The 18,436-nt window shown below is 41.3% G+C and overlaps 1 protein-coding gene across 2 annotated transcripts in view; it reads left to right on the plus strand.

The window, feature by feature from the left end:
- The window catches only part of LOC126471068 (cyclic AMP-responsive element-binding protein 5), a 145,184-nt gene that overhangs the window by 5,109 nt on the left and 121,639 nt on the right, over positions 1 to 18,436 (plus strand). For both annotated transcript variants that reach the window (XM_050099139.1, XM_050099140.1), the window contains exon 2: positions 9,682 to 9,775. In XM_050099139.1, the coding sequence (XP_049955096.1) occupies positions 9,682 to 9,775 (94 nt within the window). The remainder of the gene's footprint in view (positions 1 to 9,681; positions 9,776 to 18,436) is intronic.

Raw genomic sequence — 18,436 nt, forward strand, 5'->3', positions numbered from 1 at the left:
TTCTCTTTCAAATTCTGAAGGTGGCAGGGGTAAAATACAGGGAACAAAAGGCTATCTACAATTTGTACAGAAACCAGATGGCAGTTATAAGAGTCGAGGGGCATGAAAGGGAAGCAGTGGTTGGGAAGGGAGTGAGACAGGGTTGTAGCCAATCCCCGATGGTATTCAATTTGTATATTGACGAAGGAGTGAAAGAAACAAAAGAAAAATTCGGGGTAGGAATTAAAATCCATGGAGAAGAAGTAAAAACTTTGAGGTTCGCCGATGACATTGTAATTCTGTCAGAGACAACAAAGGACCTGGAAGAGCAGCTGAACGGAATGGACAGGGTCTTCAAAGGAGGATTTAAGATGAACATAAACAAAAGCTAAACGAGGATAATGGAATGTAGTCGAGTTAAATCTGGTGAAGCTGCGGGAATTAGATTAGAAAATGAGACGCTTAAAGTAGTAAATGAGTATTGCTATTTGGGGAGCAAAATAAATGATGATGGTCGAATTAGAGAGGATATAAAATGTAGACTGGCAATGGCAAGGAAAGCGTTTCTGAAAAAGAGAAATTTGTTAACTTCGAGTATAGATATAAGTGTCAGGAAGTCTTTTCTGAAATATTTGTATGGAGTGTAGCCTTGTGTGGAAGTGAAACGTGGATGATAAATAGTTTAGACAAGAAGAGAACAGATGCTTTCAAAATGTGGAGTTACAGAAGAATGCTGAAGATTAGATGGGTAGATCACATAGCTAATGAGGAGGTATTGAATAGAATTGGAGAGAAGAGGAGTTTGTGGCACAACTTGATTAGAAGAAGGGATCACTTGGTAGGGCATATTCTGAGGCATCAAGGAATCACCAATTTAGTATTGGAGGGCAGTGTGGAGGGTAAAAATCGTAGAGGGAGACCAAGAGATGAATACACTAAGCAGATTCAGAAGGATGTAGGTTGCATTAGGTACTGGAAGAAGAAACAGCTTGCACAGGATAGAGTAGCATGGAGACCTGCATAAAAGCAGTCTCTGGACTGAAGACCACAACAAACAACGTGGGAGGTGAAAATTTAATTGTGGTGAGTTACTGGAATTCCCTAGTAAGAAAATTAGGGGAGAGAAAAAATAAAAGGAGAACATGTGCTGGGGAAAAGAAGTGAAAGGGGAAACCACTGGGTAGAATTTTCCACAGAACACAATTAAAGCATTTCAAACAACTGGGTTAAGAATCGTGAAAGGAGGAGACACCAAAGGAAAGAAAAAGACACCAACAGCTTTCAGATATTTATGTAGGTCCCTGTAATGGTAAGATATTTAGAAACCAGATTTTAAAGTGCAAAACATTTAAAAACGCAGGCTAGTACTGTCACTACAATTTAGTGGTTATGTTCTGCAGTTTAAAAATGAATAAATTGCAGAAAGTTTGGATATTAGGGTTAATGAATTAATAAATCTAAAGAACCAGAGGTTGTTGAAAGTATCAAGGTGAGCATTAGGGAACAATTGACTGATAAAGGAGAAAGGAATACAATAGAAGATGAATGAATAGCTTTGATTGCCGTTATAGTGAAGGCAGCCACATGTTGTGATGGTAACAATGCCACATGTAGAGGCCCCTGGTCTGAGAAGCCAGGACTCCAGTCAACTTCATGTGTTTATGGCACACATGACAATGAACGTACTCGGCAGTTGAGCCAAAACCTTGGAAAAATTTGATGATAGTCACCATGTCTTCCCCCTATGCAGCCGGCAATGAATGTCTAGTAAATTTTTCTGTCATGTCCATTGCTTAAAAAGGAAAAAAAAACCACACAACTACATTTTGGACAATAATAAATGCACAACACCAACAAAACCATATACAAACATGAAAGAATAAACATCAGTACATCAAATCAATATAACCCACTAACAGAGTGGCACACTATTGCAAACACAACTTAACCCAATGATCACACAAAGCCAAGTGACTCATTATCATACATTTTACAGACAACTTCAGACATGAGCATCCAGACAAGAGAACACCACCAAATACTACATCACATCATCTGCAGATGTGAGCGGACTCAAAAACACTGCGTCACCGTGACATCACGCAACTGACTTACGTCACAGGTCAAAGTAGACACTTCCCTTGACTTGATGGTCACAGAGGCAATAAGACAAAGCCCAGTAGAAATCTGTGGACAACACAAGAAATACTGAATGTAATTGATGAAAGTAGAAAATATGAAATTGCAACAAATGAAGCATGTGAAAGAAAATACCAATGTATAAAAAATGAGATTGACAGAAAGAGCAAAATGACTAAGCAGGAATGGGTCAAGAATAAGTGCATGACTGTAGACTTATGTATAAGTAGGAGAAAGATAGGTGATGCTTACAGGAAATTAGAGACACCTATGAAGAAAAGAGAACAAGCTGTATGAATATAGAGAGTGCTGATGACAAGCCAATATGAAACAAAGAAGGGAAAGTTGAAAGGTGGAAGAAATTTGTAGAAGGGATAGACAAGGGAAATGAAGAGAGTATTATAGAGAGTGAAGAAGAAATAGATGAAGTTGACATGAGAGATCTGAAACTATGAGAGCAATTTTGTGGAGCACTGAAAAACCTTTGTCATAACACTGCACCTGGTGGGACATTATTTCCTCAGAACTGTTGGGACCGATGGCCTTTGTAGTCTGGTCTCTTCAACCCCCACAAACCAACCAACCAAAACTGATGAGATCACTGTGAGAACCAACCATGACACCAGACACCTCATTCCACCCAAACTGTGCTTACTTCTGTTGGGCAATTCCTTCTATTACGTTGGGTATATTCACAGAAACTCGTAAAATTAATATTTTAGGTTGTTTTATAATTTCATTGACACTGAAATACGATAATCACTTTTTATGTCATCTCAGTGTACATTTGATTCTGCATTATTACTCTGATATTCACACTTAAGTGTTTGTTGGAAGGTTTGAGACCCATTTTGACCATTTCCCTACCAGTCCAATCTCAGATAGCTTATGGAGAAAATGAACACTTAAATCTATTTATCTGTTCTGTTTTCTCATGTTTTATTAAAATGGTCATATCTCCCATATAGACAAGAATTGAAAAAATATTTTGGGATTTTGAGGAGAAAGTTTGTGATTGAAATTTTGCAGAAAAATCTCACTGTGGGAAAAAAACCTTCATTTTAATGTTTGGCAACTTGTTTATCATATTTATGACACCCTCTACCCTATTTCATGCTAATACAAAATGAGCTACACTTCTATGAATCTTATGTGCACGCAGGTGCAATCTTTTGTGTAGAATACTTCACTCTGTGGTTCTAGTTGGAATCCCTAATTCATGAGATATGTGTCAAGTAGGTTGAACAGCTCAGGCAAGTTGTTCATTGCCTGAAGGCTGCACTGTGCGTGGAAGATCCAAACACTGTTGATCTGTGTGAACTTTGTACCACACCTCAGGGGAATACGGAAGTGTCAGATTCCACCCATCTGCTTTGACCCACGACATCATCAGGATGATGGAAATGGCTATTCTAAGTGTCTCCAATATGGCGCCTATGATATCACTACATACACACAGCAACAAACGCGAAAATACGTATAAATAAGACAATAACATCTCCCTCCAAAAATACAATCAAACTAATGGGACAACCACGGGTAATTGGGGGGTTTTAGGGAGGGGACAAGCTAAATATAACAGTAAACAAAACACCATGATCCCAAAATATGCTGCTATAAAACGCTTTGATAAATTACCAGATGAAATAAAATGTCTGACAGGTGGCAGTAATAGTTTCAAAAACAAATTGAAATCATACCTCCTTGAAAACTCCTTCTATACCATAGATGAATTCTTGAATATGAGTAAATAAATCTGGAGATATAATATATGCATTTTGTGCCATTTAAGGGACTGGGATAGATAGTAGAAATATTGAGGTATAACATTATAATGTAAACATAAAAAAAAAGAAAAAAAAGCTGTTTCCTGTGCACATTTCTTGTGCATTTGACACGTTCCACATCATAACGCTTTTCCGTGCTATTGATCAATGGAACACGTAACTAACTAACAGAAGATGAACAAAAACAAAATCTGCAGTAATTGGACACTTCCCTCGACCTATATAGGTCAACGGCAGCTGACGATACCAAAACACCAATGCCAAACAGCAAAAACTACAGAAATTGGAATCAGCCATTTCCCTTGACCATAGCTGATGGTACCAAAACACCTATAACTACTTATAAAAATACAAAAATTGGAATCGGTCATTTCCCTTGACCTACATAGATCAACTATAACTACTGATATGGAAAAACCAACACCTACAGCTATGAAAAACAGAACCACAAAACCTCAAAAATTAAAAACTCAAACATCCCTACGTAAATTAAAACGCATTCAATACATAATAAATGCACAGAACATTACCACTCGAGAAAAATAGACCAAAAAAAACAATTGCTTACCAACAACAAATTTCGGCCTGCCATCCTAAACACACACACACACACACACACACACACACACACACACACACACACACACACACGCACGCCACCAAACAACAAGACGACATCTACAAACACAATCAACTCAAACTCCGCGCCGTAATGACGTCACACACAACAACACCCTTACGGCATGGGTCAAAGCAAATGGGTGGAATCGGACGCTTCCATTGACCCCACAATGGTACTCCTGTCAAGTGCTTCTCTTCCATATTGTCTTTGAAAATTGTGCTGCACAGGAACGTAAGATTTTGTCTTGTTGTGACACCACAGAAAACACTGCACCTTCTTCTCACGAGATGCCGTATTAAAACAGCAGAGATTGTAATGCTCTCTACTCAGTTTCTACCTGCAAGAAGGATATGCAAACAAACGATAATTTGTTCTTTCATTTGGCACAAATGACAAATTTGTAAGTGCTATAGTTTTTTGTAAAATAAATATTGATAATTGTACACAGATTTCAGGCCTACTCTATACAGGGCTATTACAAATGATTGAAGTGATTTCATAAATTCACTGTAGCTCCATTCATTGACATATGGTCACGACACACTACAGATACGTAGAAAAACTCATAAAGTTTTGTTCAGCTGAAGCCGCACTTCAGATTTCTGCCGCCAGAGCGCTCGAGAGCGCAGTGAGACAAAATAGCGACAGGAGCGGAGAAAGCGTATGTCGTGCTTGAAATGCACTCTCATCAGTCAGTCATAACAGTGCAACGACACTTCAGGACGAAGTTCAACAAAGATCCACCAACTGCTAACTCCATTCGGCGATGGTATGCGCTATTTAAAGCTTCTGGATGCCTCTGTAAGGGGAAATCAATGGGTCGGCCTGCAGTGAGCGAAGAAACGGTTGAACGCGTGTGGGCAAGTTTCATGCGTAGCCCGCGGAAGTCGACGAATAAAGCAAGCAGGGAGCTAAACGTACCACAGCCGACAATTTTGGAAAATCTTACGGAAAAGGCTAAAGCAGAAGCCTTACTGTTTACAATTGCTACAAGCCCTGACACCCGATGACAAAGTCAAACGCTTTGAATTTTCGGCGCGGTTGCAACAGCTCATGGAAGAGGATGCGTTCAGTGTGAAACTTGTTTTTAGTGATGAAACAACATTTTTTCTTAATGGTGAAGTGAACAGACACAATGTGCGAATCTGGGTGGTAGAGAATCCTCACGCATTCATGCAGCAAATTCGCAATTCACCAAAAGTTAACGTGTTTTGTGCATTCTCACTGTTTAAAGTTTACAGCCCCTTTTTCTTCTGCGAAAAAAACGTTACAGGACACATGTATCTGGACATGCTGGAAAATTGGCTCATGCCACAACTGGAGACCGACAGCGCCGACTTCATCTTTCAACAGGATGGTGCTCCACCGCACTTCCATCGTGATGTTCGGCATTTCTTAAACAGGAGATTGGAAAACCGATGGATCGGTCATGGTGGAGATCATGATCAGCAATTCATGTCATGGCCTCCACGCTCTCCCGACTTAACCCCATGCGATTTCTTTCTGTGGGGTTATGTGAAAGATTCGGTGTTTAAACCTCCTCTACCAAGAAACGTGCCAGAACTGCGAGCTCGCATCAACGATGCTTTCGAAATCATTGATGGGGACATGCTGCGCCGAGTGTGGGAGGAACTTGATTATGGGCTTGATGTCTCCCGAATCGCTAAAGGGGCACATATCGAACATTTGTGAATGCCTAAAAAAACTTTTTGAGTTTTTGTATGTGTGTGCAAAGCATTGTGAAAATATCTCAAATAATAAAGTTATTGTAGAGCTGTGAAATCGCTTCAATCATTTGTAATAACCCTGTATATTTACCACAAGAAATATAGGTCTGTTTTTCTTATTAGGGCCTGTGACACATGAACAGTGTCATACTTTATTGCAGGAAACCATCTGTTCGTTAGTCTACCTGAATGAAGGTTACTTTGTGCAGTAGGATGTTTCAGCCAGACATAATAGTTCTGAATGTAACATTGTTGTGAAGTGTGGTTTGGCCAATGAGGAAGTGTTCAGTAACTGCTCATATCTTCAGATTTGATTCAGATAGATTGTTATCTAGTTGTGTATGGCACAAAGACATAGTGTCTAGTTCCCAGGAGAGATGTGGCTTTCATGGCCTGTGGGCCCATCCCAAGAGAAATTTTAGCTTCTGTTTGTTGCACATTGTGTGTGTGTGTGTGTGTGTGTGTGTGTGTGTGTGTGTGTGTGTGTGTGTGTGCGCGCGTGTGCCCACACAAAAAGTGTCTTTTGTGCATGGATGATGAATCTACGGTGATGAAAAATCTTATTCCCAGTGATCTTAAACATTACCAAGCCCTTCACAGCCACTGTCCCCCAAACCTGGTCCATAAACAGATATTCAAATGCATTTACACCGACTGACCAAACACAAAGGAGCACACTTCCTTCCCCCCCTTCTCCCCCTCCCCCCCTGTTGTTAAATAGCATCAGACTAGAACAACTGAATCACATGTGAGTACCATTTTTAGTGCCTTAAAATGAGGAATATCCCCCTGAAACTATTTCTTACCACTCCCAAAATCCATAAACTTAAAAAAAAAAATATTAAAAAATGTGAGAAATATAGATTTGCTACTCACAACATAAAGGAGGGGTTGAGCTGCAGACAGGCACAATGAACAGATGCTAAACATTTAAGCTTTTGTACTCGTGTGTGTATGTGTGTGTGTGTGTGTGTGTGTGTGTGTGTGTGTGAGAGAGAGAGAGAGAGAGAGAGAGATTTTGGAGGGAGGATGTTTTTGTCCGATATGTTTAGCAGTCTTTTCATTGTGCCTGTCTGCAACTTAATCCGTCTCATTGTTGAGTAGCAGTCTATCCTTTTTATATTGTTATTCCATCCTGGACTCTCCATTTTTTTTTAAAACTTCTGCCGTAACCTCCCTGTCACATATATCATTCATGTGAAAGTCTTGACATATAACTGTTAATATTCATTGATCACAATATCCTATTTGCACTCCATCTTTTTATGTGGGAATGACAGTCAACCAACTGTTAACTTATTATAATGACTACCCCCAGACTTTACAAGGGACAATTTGACCACTCAGTGACAGGGAATGGACTACCTCAGCAACTGCTTCACAACTTGTGCTATCTGAATCCCTCCATCTGCTCTCACTTCCTCCAACAACATTCCAACCTCTTCATCTCTTAGTAGTACTTGCACCCTACATTCTCGGTTATCTGTTGAAAGTATTCCAATCTCTGACTTCCTCTACAGTTTTTATCCTCTACAGCTTCCTCTAGCACCATTGAAACTGTTCTCTGATGACTTAACACACATCCTATCACCATGTCTCTTCTTCTTGTCAGTGTCTTCCACATATCCTTTCTTCACTGGTTCTGTGAAGAACCTCCTCATCCCTTACCTTATCAGTGCACCTGCTTCTCAACATTTGTCTATGACACCATGCCTCAGTCGATTTGATTGTCTTCTTTCCAAGTTCCCCTCAGTCCATGGAGCACTACTATTACCGTTCAGTGCTGTGCCCTAAGCATACATTCTCAGACAGTTCTTCTTCAGATTATGGTACAGATAACATTTTATATCACAGGCAATCTGTTTTATGTCATATGGAAGCCTTCACTCTTACAAATGAAAATGTTTTGAACTAAACATTGACATTTGGCTGAGATGCCATTATTGCCACTAGAGCCCATATAGATTTATGTTATTTCTGTATGTTTATCAATAATACTGTTAGTTTGAAATTGGAATTGGTATTTTATTGGAGACTAACATAAAACTTCATGTTTACGGGCAAAGCTTCATCAGTAAGTTGATATAATGCTCTCTTCTTGAATTATAGCTTAGTGACATTACTGATTCCGTTTTTTACCTCTGTTGGTGAAGAAAGTTGGATTCTCATTTGCTGTATCACTTAGCAGTGGAACAGAACATGAAAAGATTCATAGCAGCATGTGGTGTTATCACATAGGGATTGCTAAAGAGGTCTTCCTTGATCTTTTTAACTTGCTATTATTTCAAGTGAAAAATTTTTCTCAGCCAAACATTAGACTTCAGACTTTTACTGTACAGCTGGAAAAATGGTTTAAACCTGAACATGTCATCTCTGTTTTTCTCTCTCCCAAAGACATGGGCTTCATGAAAACATCCCAAATAAGTGCACATGGCCATTTAGTATGTTTCTTGTTCAACTTATAGTGTGTGTTGAGTGCTGATCAGAAATTCAAAATTTAGATACTTCTCATGACTTAAGAGCCCATGTCCTAACAGCTGTGTGTGTGTGTGTGTGTGTGTGTGTGTGTGTGTGTGTGTGTGTGTGTGTGTGTGTGTGTGTTTTAGTTACTATTAGTTATGCAAGATAAATGGTATTGTATGTTTCTGTAAATAAATTAAAGAGTCACATCTGCTACATCTGTGTACACACTCTGCTTGTGTGTGTGTGTGTGTGTGTGTGTGTGTGTGTGTGTGTTTGTTACTATTAGTTATGCAAGATAAATGGTATTGTATGTTTCTGTAAATAAATTAAAGAGTCACATCTGCTACATCTGTGTACACACTCTGCAAGCTGCCATATGGTGTGTGGCAGAGGGTACCTTGTACACTACTTTTGAGAACAATGTAACTATTAATGTTGAGAATTAGTAAATAAAACAGCTCATTTTTTCTCTTCTTTGCTAGTGCACAGTTGTCAAATATCACAAAACAATTTCCAATGTTCATTCCATTATTCAAATCATTTCTTGATCTACCTTTCCATATCAAAATTTATGTGCTTCTTTCACACTGAAAATGCAGTGTTTCATTAAAGCCAATAGAACTACGCTAGTAGATCAGTTATTATTAACTAATTTTTTTAATTGTTATTGTTTGGCCAGTGTAATGTTGAGAATCTATGTAGGAGCCTCCAGGTATCACTTCATCTGATAATATTAGTAGTAGTGTTGGAGGAATAGTATATGACGTCATAGCAGTTTGTTATTTTGAAACTGTAATTAACAATGTTGCAGCTCTCTTATCTATTCTAAAATTTTTCATAAAATAATGCAATGACTGCAGGTGTTGCATTGGATACTGTCATGTTATATAAAATTAAGAATTTAAAAACTGCCCACAATCAAACTTTAATAATATTTGTAACTAAATATCCACTTTGTTTACAGCGTTTCACTAATGAAGATCATTTGACTGTACATAAAAAGAAACATGATATGGTTCTAAACTTGGGAAGTGCACAAAAATCAAATCTTTTCAGTGGTAAGTATTAAATGCTAATCCCTCTATCAGTTTATATTTGTAACTGTTGATCAAACTGAGATTTAAAAGTTTTCATAGTTACCTTGTATATATGTGGCTATTAGGTTCATTTGAACATATTGGCTTGCTGACGACTTAAGGAATGCTATCCATGTGCTTTTTTTCTCAGAAATTGTAATGTAAATTATTATAGAGAACATTAGTTTCATTAACCTGAAGTCATAAACCAAACCCAGTGGTGTTCGAAAGCCAGGTGTCCATATTGTTCAAGTGGAAATGACATGATAGTAGAAACACTTCCTGTAGTCAGCAGAATTTGTCTGTGCTCCTTTAGAAGTATGTAAATTTGAGCTGTTCTGTACGTTTGATCTGTTACCTTTAATTGTACTAGTTGTGTGGTGTATATCGTTATATTAACTGAAAGCAATTTAAGCTTATTTTTTCAAACAGTGGAAAGTCCAGATTGGAAAAGCAGCAATATTATGGAAAGGATAGAGTCCAACTCACTGTAAAGATGACATGTTAAGCTACAGACAGGCACAACAAAAAGATTGTCACACATTGAACTTTTAGCCAAAGCCTTCTTCACGCCTTAGGCACACATGACCACTATCTCCGGCCGCTCTTGCCAGACTGCAGACTGCAACAGTCATGTTGAACTAAAGGAGCAATCCAGAGTGGGACAATGAAGGGGGAGGGATAGCAAGATAGTGATGGAGGGAGAGAAGAATGCTGCCTGGTGGAGTGTGCAGGGACTAGATGGCAGCAGGACAAGTGTCCCAGGTGCTGCATTGGGAGCCTATGGGGGAGGCAGGTGGGGGAAATACAGAGCAAAAAAGGAGAGGAGCAGAGGAGGGGAAAGACTGGTGGGTGCATTGGCAGAGAGTGGTGCACAATGAAGGTGAGAGGATGTGAATTCAGAGGAGATGATAGGACAGAGGGGGAAGAAACTGTTTGGTGGAGGGAGTGGAGATGGTCTTTGTCTGTCATCATGCATTGAAGTGAGGGACTTACTGCCCAAGATCATTCCTACCCCTCTTAAATTGGTGTTCTGTTACCCATCCGCAACATCCTAGTCCATCCCTATGCCACTCCCATTTCCAACCCCTTTTCACAGGGATCATATCCCTGTGGAAGGCACAGATGCCATACCTTCCCAATCCAGCACTTACTGTTCCAATCCCGTCATAGGCTTATCCTACCACATCGAAGGTTGGGCCATCTGTGAAAGCAGCAATGTCGTGCATCAATTCTGCTACAGTCGTTGGTGTGACTACCAACTAGCTGTCCAACAGGATGAACGGCCACTGCCAAACTGTGACCAAGAGCAAAATCGAGTACCCTGTGCACAGTATGCAGCTCAACATAACATGCTCGATTTCAATGGCTGCATCACAACCCAGGCTATATGGATCCTCCCCTCCATCAGTAGCTCTTCTGAACTGTGAAGAAGGGAGTTATCCTTACAACACATTCACTGCTCCCAAAATTATCCCGGCCTCAACATATGGTAACCTACTGTCCCCACACCCCCCACCCAACACATATCACCCCCTCTTGCCTATCACCTGCTCCCACTTCACATCCCCTTACCCTTATTGTGTGCTACTCCCTGCCAATGCACCCAATGGTCCTCCCCCTTCTCTGCACCTCTCCTTTTCAGTGACACCCATTAATAGATCATCTCATTGCCTTTAAAAGGCTCCGTTCCCAGATGCACCACCTGATAAAATGATGGAAACAAGAATAGTGGAAACAGTATGTTTCAACCATCAGACCACATACCTATCCTTCGCAGGTTTGGGCTAAGATCAGACATCTGTACAGATACCAGACATCTGTAGATGTACCTGGTTTTAACTTGAATGGTACTGTCTACACTGACCCAGGTGCTGTCTCCAAACATTTTGCTCTACATTGTGCTCGACCCTCAGCTTCCGAGAATCATCAACCCATCTTTTCGTGTTCTAAAACAGTGATTGGAGTGAAGCAATTCTGTTATACTACACACCACCTGAAGCCATATAATTCTCCATTCAGTGAATTGGGAATCTGATACAGCCTCAGGGCCGGACCGCATCCACAACCAAATGATCAAGCACCTATCAGGTATCTGTCACATGTGCTTGCTTGTGTGAATGTGTGTGTGTGTGTGTTTTCTTTTTTGAAGAAGGCTTTGGCCAAAAGGTCAGTGTGTAACTGTCTTTTCATTGTGCCTATCTGCAGATCAGCGTGTCATCTTTACGGTGAGTAGAAATCTATCCTTTTCATAATATTGTTAATCCAATGTTTTCTCAAAAAAAAAAAAAAAAAAAAAAGCCACACTCTTAAGGATTCTGTTACTACAAAGACCACATTACTGATTCTGCATTAAATTAGCACATTGGAACAACAGTAATTAGTATGTTGGAGCTTCATTTCCACCCATGTATATTTATCCTCATTTTGTAGGTTCCCCTATGCACTTTTGTGGTCAGTCACACTGTAGGATCTCAAAACTTCCTATGAGACTGCCGAGAATAGTTCTAGTGACTTGAAATCTCCTTGTCTGGATCCTCTTTCAGTTCTGACTTTCTCGCTATCCCAGTGTATCTTCAGTGGAAGGCGTATTACTGTTGTGTATATTCTAAAGTGTACTAACACCTCCAAGGGGGTGTGCCATTCTTTGGTGGGTTCGTGCTTGGCTACTATGGGGCGTCGGCCTTTGCAGTATCTTTCCCCTTCCATGCTGTATGCCTATCCTCTCGCTATTCTCTTTCGCCTCCTTGGGGAAAATGTCTGGGATGTTTTTGGAAATGTGTTCTGCATATTCAGTCACCAATATCAGAACAGTCACTCCATTCTCTTTCATTCCTTCTTTCTTTTTGTGCTCCTCTTCTCCTATCCTTCTTCCACTTTGGTGTTTGAGGTTCCTCTTTTCTTCTTCCTCCCTGCGCACTCCTGAAGACCGGCCCACGCGTCTGATGTGTAACAAGTGACTGGGTAGCGCGTAATTTCCAGCCCTGGGTTGACCGGTAGGGTTTGCATGTACCCCCGGTACAAGCCAGGCCAAGGGAGGGATGATTGCCTGAGCTGCTACCTTCCCAAAGTGTCGATTGGTCCCTGTGTCAGGAGTTTGAGAGGTGCAAACAATCTCCTAAGGCGAGCGTACCCCCTTCTGAAGGGGCCCCAGTTGGAAGGAGCTTGCCATCAGAGATGCTGGGAATTATGGGGGATTTCCTTGCAATGAACAAATCATCGTCACAGTCGACAACTATGAAACAGAAATGGAATGAGGCTAACAATTCAAAGACCCACCCAGCTGCACCAAGGTTCCTTGTTTCATGTACTGAAGACAGTCGGTCCTTCACTACGGTAAATCTGTTAATTATTCTGAAAGGTGTTGATGCAATTGCTGACCCTGTGAAATCCTGCTCTCGTTTATGCAGTGGCACTTTGCTTTTGGAGATTACTTCTAATTCTCAGACACAGAAACTGCTTGCAGCTGCCTTCCTCCATGGCTGTGCTGTTTGTGTTGAGACCCATTGAATGCTGAATTCTTCCTGTGGTGTTATTTACACAAGGATGCTCTGTGGTGTGACCAAGGCAGAAATCCAAATGTACCTCTCTGATCAAGGTGTCATTGCCGTCCATCGGATGATAAAAAAGTTTGATGCCTCCTTAGTGTCCACACACACACTCTTTCTCAGTTTTGATAGAATGATTCTTCTGTCAAAGGTCAAAGCAGCTTACGAAGTTATCACAGTCGGACCGTATATACCGAACCCAAAGTGCTGCTATCAGTGTCATTGTTACAACCACACTTGAGAGTCCTGTTGACACCCAGCCAAAAGTGTGTAACATGTGGTAGGGATGCTCACAAGGGCAATTGTCTGCCTCCTTCTCTCCGCTGCATCTGCAATGACGACCATGCCACCTCCTCCCACGATTATCCAGTGTATCTCGATCAGCAGGCTGTTCAGGAGATGTGGGTGAAGGAAAAAGTGCCTTACCCAGTCTTTCGCAAATTGTTGGCTAGTCGGAAACCCTGTGTTCTACCATCTGGCACCTACCATGGTGTCCTTGCTATGTCTTGCTCCATGAAGGACATGCCAACGCAGACATGAGACCTCAAGTTTAGCAGCATGATTGTGAAATTGCCCAGAATCATGGTAACATCCCCATCTCCTTCTCCAGCTGTACAATACACCACCAAACTTCTGCCACACAGGATGAAGTCACCAGCTGCACAACCAGCAGACCAGAAAGGACAGAGGAATACTCCCATGAAGACTTCCTACATCCCTCCAGCCAACCAACATCTGAGTCTTCCTCTGCTCACCAGAAAGGCTCAAAGAAGTCAAACAAAGGGAAACAGTCTTCTCCATCGCAGACCTGCAGATCCTCTTCGACGGTGTCATCACGTGATACCCTCATCCGGCCAACGTCCGTGTCGCCAGTGCGCATCACCAACCTTTTTTCTACACTGGACTCCGCATGCCAACAGCAGAAGAATGCTGTGACATTCCTGTAGACCTCATGGAGCAGGATATTCCTGCCTCTGTGCCCTGTAACAGCGAGTCTTCGAAGGCTAGCACTCAGCAGCCACTGAGACGACAACCCTTCATTTTTCCCTCCCCATGACTCTCCTCCAATGAAATGATTGCGGCCTTCGATTCAACAAAGAGGATTTGCGGCTGCTCTTAGAATTGCTGCTTCCACTTCTTCTCTGCCTTCCAGAAATGAAATTGCATCCTCATGACCGCTTTTAGCTCTTGCATTTCTCCCTGGTCCGTTATGACCTTCCCCCTGAGGTTGGCATTCCATCTCATGGGGGAGCTATGATGCTCATATGGGATGACATTCGTAGTCAACGCAGCTCTCTGACGACCCAGCTTGAAGCTGCCACAGTGTACATTTTACTTCCTCACTTGGCCCTTTCCCTTCGTACTGTGTACATCCCTCCATCATTCGATGTCACCAGGGCAGATTTCCTCCTGCTTATTGGGCAACTACCTCACCCCTTTTTTCTTTAATGCATACTGTCCTCTTTGGTGTTCTCCCAGAACCTGCCAGAGAGGTGCCATCTTGGCTGACCTCCTTAATCAGCTTAACCTCTTCTGCCTTAGTACAGGATCACCCACATTCCTTTTAGACTCCATGCAAACTATTCCCATTTGGACCTAATCGTCTGCACTGCCCAGCTTGCCCATTGTTCAAGTTGTCAGTTCTCTTTGACACATACTTGAGCGACCATTTCCCATGTGCTGTCCGTTTGCTGACTCCTACGCCACCTGTGTGTACACCCAAATGGCAGCTTACTAAGGCTGAATGGAGGCTTTACTCCTACCTGACTACTTTCAACGAACAACATTTCCCCAGTTGTGATGGCCAGGTTGAATATCTTACAAACGTTACTCTTACTGCTGCAGAATGTTCAGTTCCTCGCACTTCCTCTTTACCACGGTGTGTCCTGGTTCCTTGTTGGCCTGAGGCATGCCGCGACACAATTCGCGTGCGGAGACATGCTCTCCGCATTTTTAACCATCGTCGTACGATGACAAACTGCGTTCATCATAAGCAGTGTGGGTTCCTGGTCACGTCGGTCCGACAGGAAACAAGGCTGCAGAAGCTGCTGCCAAGGCTACAGGCCTCATACCTCAGCCCACTAGTTTTTACATTCCTTCCGATGATTTGTGTGTTGCCGTCTGTCAGCACCTGGTTTTACTTTGGCATCACCACTGGTCTACCCTTCATGGGAACTAGCTCCGGGTCATTAAGCCTCTCCCAGTGGCTCGGACAACCTCCTCTCGGCCCTCTCCCTGCATAACTAGGTTACATATTGGGCTTTGCCTTTTTAGCCATCACCATTTGTTAAGTGGTGCTCCCCAACCACTTTGTGCACATTGCGCTCAACTTTTGGCTGTGCATCATTTCATGACAGAATACCCTTTTTTAAGCTCTTATGTTCCCGTTTATGCTTACCATCTGAGTTATCCGTCATTTTAGCAAACGATGTGTGGGCTGTTGACCGCGTTTTACTTTTTATCTGTCGTACAATATGGCGAAGGCCATTTAATTCTTAGTTCTGGATCTCCATTTCTCTGTGATGTATTTTATAGACCTTTCTCCCTGTCCCTGCTTTTAATTGTCTTCTCTTCCGTCAATTGGTATTGACATGTAGTTGTTTTTAATTCCTCTCTTTGTCTTTGTGTTCTACAGTTTTGATATGGGCGTGTGTGACCCTAGTTGTTTTTGCACCCTAAAAAACAAAACGAAACAAACTGTCTACTAACATTGGTTGAACTAACACCTTTTTTTCCCTTTCAAGGGTTGTTGGATTGTTTAAAATTGAGATTGATCTTTCTGTAAAGAAACTGAGAATCGTAGGCAAAGTGGTAATTCTAATCATTTCTCCATTCTTTAGTTTCCTTCAGAACTTGAAAATTGTTGATTTTGTCATATCTATAGTACTACATCAAGACAATTCATTGTTTAACATATATAATAAAAGGGGGGAGAGAGAGAGAGACAGAGAGAGAGAGAGAGAGAGAGAGAGAGAGAGAGAGAGAGAGAGAGAGAGAGTGAGTGTGAGTGTGTGCACGGGGGGGGGGGGGGGGGGGAGGGGGGGGGGGTTATTGGTGAAATGAATTCTGAATTCTTTGTTCTTGGCTAATGTGCAGCAAGGTTCTGTTCAGGCGGGCAGAATTCAGACTCTGCAATTATTGATGCCTTTGCGGTGCTTTGAGATTGGATGCTCTCCTGTGCTATTCTAACAGTTTATAGAATGGCGAGGGAGGAGACTGAAAAATAAACGTTATATAACGTAATTAGACTGAAAAGTAAGGGGTAAATTGTTGCAAAACCATGTAAAAAGAATACAGACAATTGTTCTGTTAACTATATCTAGTACATACAGTTTAAGAATTTGTAGTTTTTTGAAATCAAGAAAACTGAACAAATATTTGTATTGTATTCAGTTATCCCTACACTATAGCAGTTACGTGGTGTCAAAGCACTCGACATGTAATACATAGGTGAATGTACCCACTGAAAGACTGAAGCCGAAACAAGGCCCCTGGACTAAACAACATTACCTCTGAACTGTTGATGTCATTGGGAGAGCCAGCAATGACAACACTATTCCACCCGGTGTGCAAGATATATGAGACAGTGTAATTACCCGCAACTTCAAGAAGAATGTAATAATTCCAATTCCAAAGAAAGCAGGTGCTGATAGGTGTAAATATTACTGAACTAACAGTTTAATAAGTCATGCTTTCATAATATTAACATGAATTATTTACAGAGAAACGGAGAACATGGTAGAAGCCTAAAGTGACCACCAAAGGTGGCACATGGAAAAATACCCAGGTATAAAATGAATGTGAAGTTTATTGTAACACATATAAACAGCTGTCTGCAATGGGAGTTAGTTTTGAACACATAAATGCAAACAATTCATTTCTTGAATATTGAAAGAATAATATCTGAAGACTGAAGATGCAAAATGTCGCAGTAAACTGAAAGTTCAGAAATGCACTGTCCATGCATTATAAGTGTTCACAGTCAAAGTCCTGAAGAGATGCACAAAAGTTTAAGCCTCGTGTTCGACAGATGAAAAACAAATAACAAATGCTGTCTGATTGCTGGTCACGCATTGGAGGCCATGTCTCTTTGGTGTAGAGTCCACGAATGATGTAGAGCTGTAGAACCATAGCTGACAGCTCTTGGAGGTGAAGCTCAACATGGATGACGTTGTCGTTGTAGGAGCAGCTCCAGAGTGAGCTCCTTACCGTGAGAATGCTTTCACAATTGGCACCTGACTCAGGAAACTCAATCAGAGTGAACTTCTCAAGCATAGCCCAGTGCTGGCCTAAATACTGCAGGTACTACTTCCAGTCATGTGGTCTGCAGAGGAGAAAAGGTCTGCAGAACCAGTGATGTGTGCCGCCCCTTGGGTTGCTGTCTAGCTGCCAGGCTGAGTGCAACGATACCTTGTCTGTCATCTGAAAAGGTGTCCCCTGCCAGGTCCGTGTCCACGTAACCTGTCTGTGTTGGTTGCTGGCTGTGTAGGTGCAAACCTTTGACACAGCAAAACTGAGTTCCGTAAAGACCAGTTCGGATTCCAGAGAAATATTGGAACATGCGAAATAATGCTGACCATACAACTTCTCCTAGAAGACAGGTTAATGAAAGACAAACCTACATTTATAGACTTAGAGAAAGCTTTTGACAGTGTTAACTGGAATATACACATTTTGAAATTTTGAAGGTGGCAGGGGTAAAATACAAGGAGAGATAGGTTATTTAAAACTTGTACAGAAAGCAGTGTGCAGTAATACAAGTAGAAGGGCATGAGTGGGACGCGCTGTTTGAAAATGAATGTTGTTCAATCTGTGCATTGAGCAAGCAGTAAAGAAAAACAGGGATAAATTTGGAAATTGAATTAAAGTTCATGGAGTTAAAATAAAAACTTTGAGGTTTGCTGATGACATTGTAATTCTGTCAGAGACAGCAAAGGAATTGGATGAGCAGTTGAACTGAGGGGACAGTGTGTTTAAAAAAGAACCTAAGATGAAGAATATTAACAAAAGCAAAACAATGGTAATGGAGTTTAGTCGAATTAAATCAGGTGATGCTAGGGAAATTACACTTGTGTTCAGAAAAACAGAATACCTT

Source organism: Schistocerca serialis, chromosome 3, assembly GCF_023864345.2.
Source record: "Schistocerca serialis cubense isolate TAMUIC-IGC-003099 chromosome 3, iqSchSeri2.2, whole genome shotgun sequence".
Classification (NCBI taxonomy): Eukaryota; Metazoa; Arthropoda; class Insecta; order Orthoptera; family Acrididae; genus Schistocerca; species Schistocerca serialis.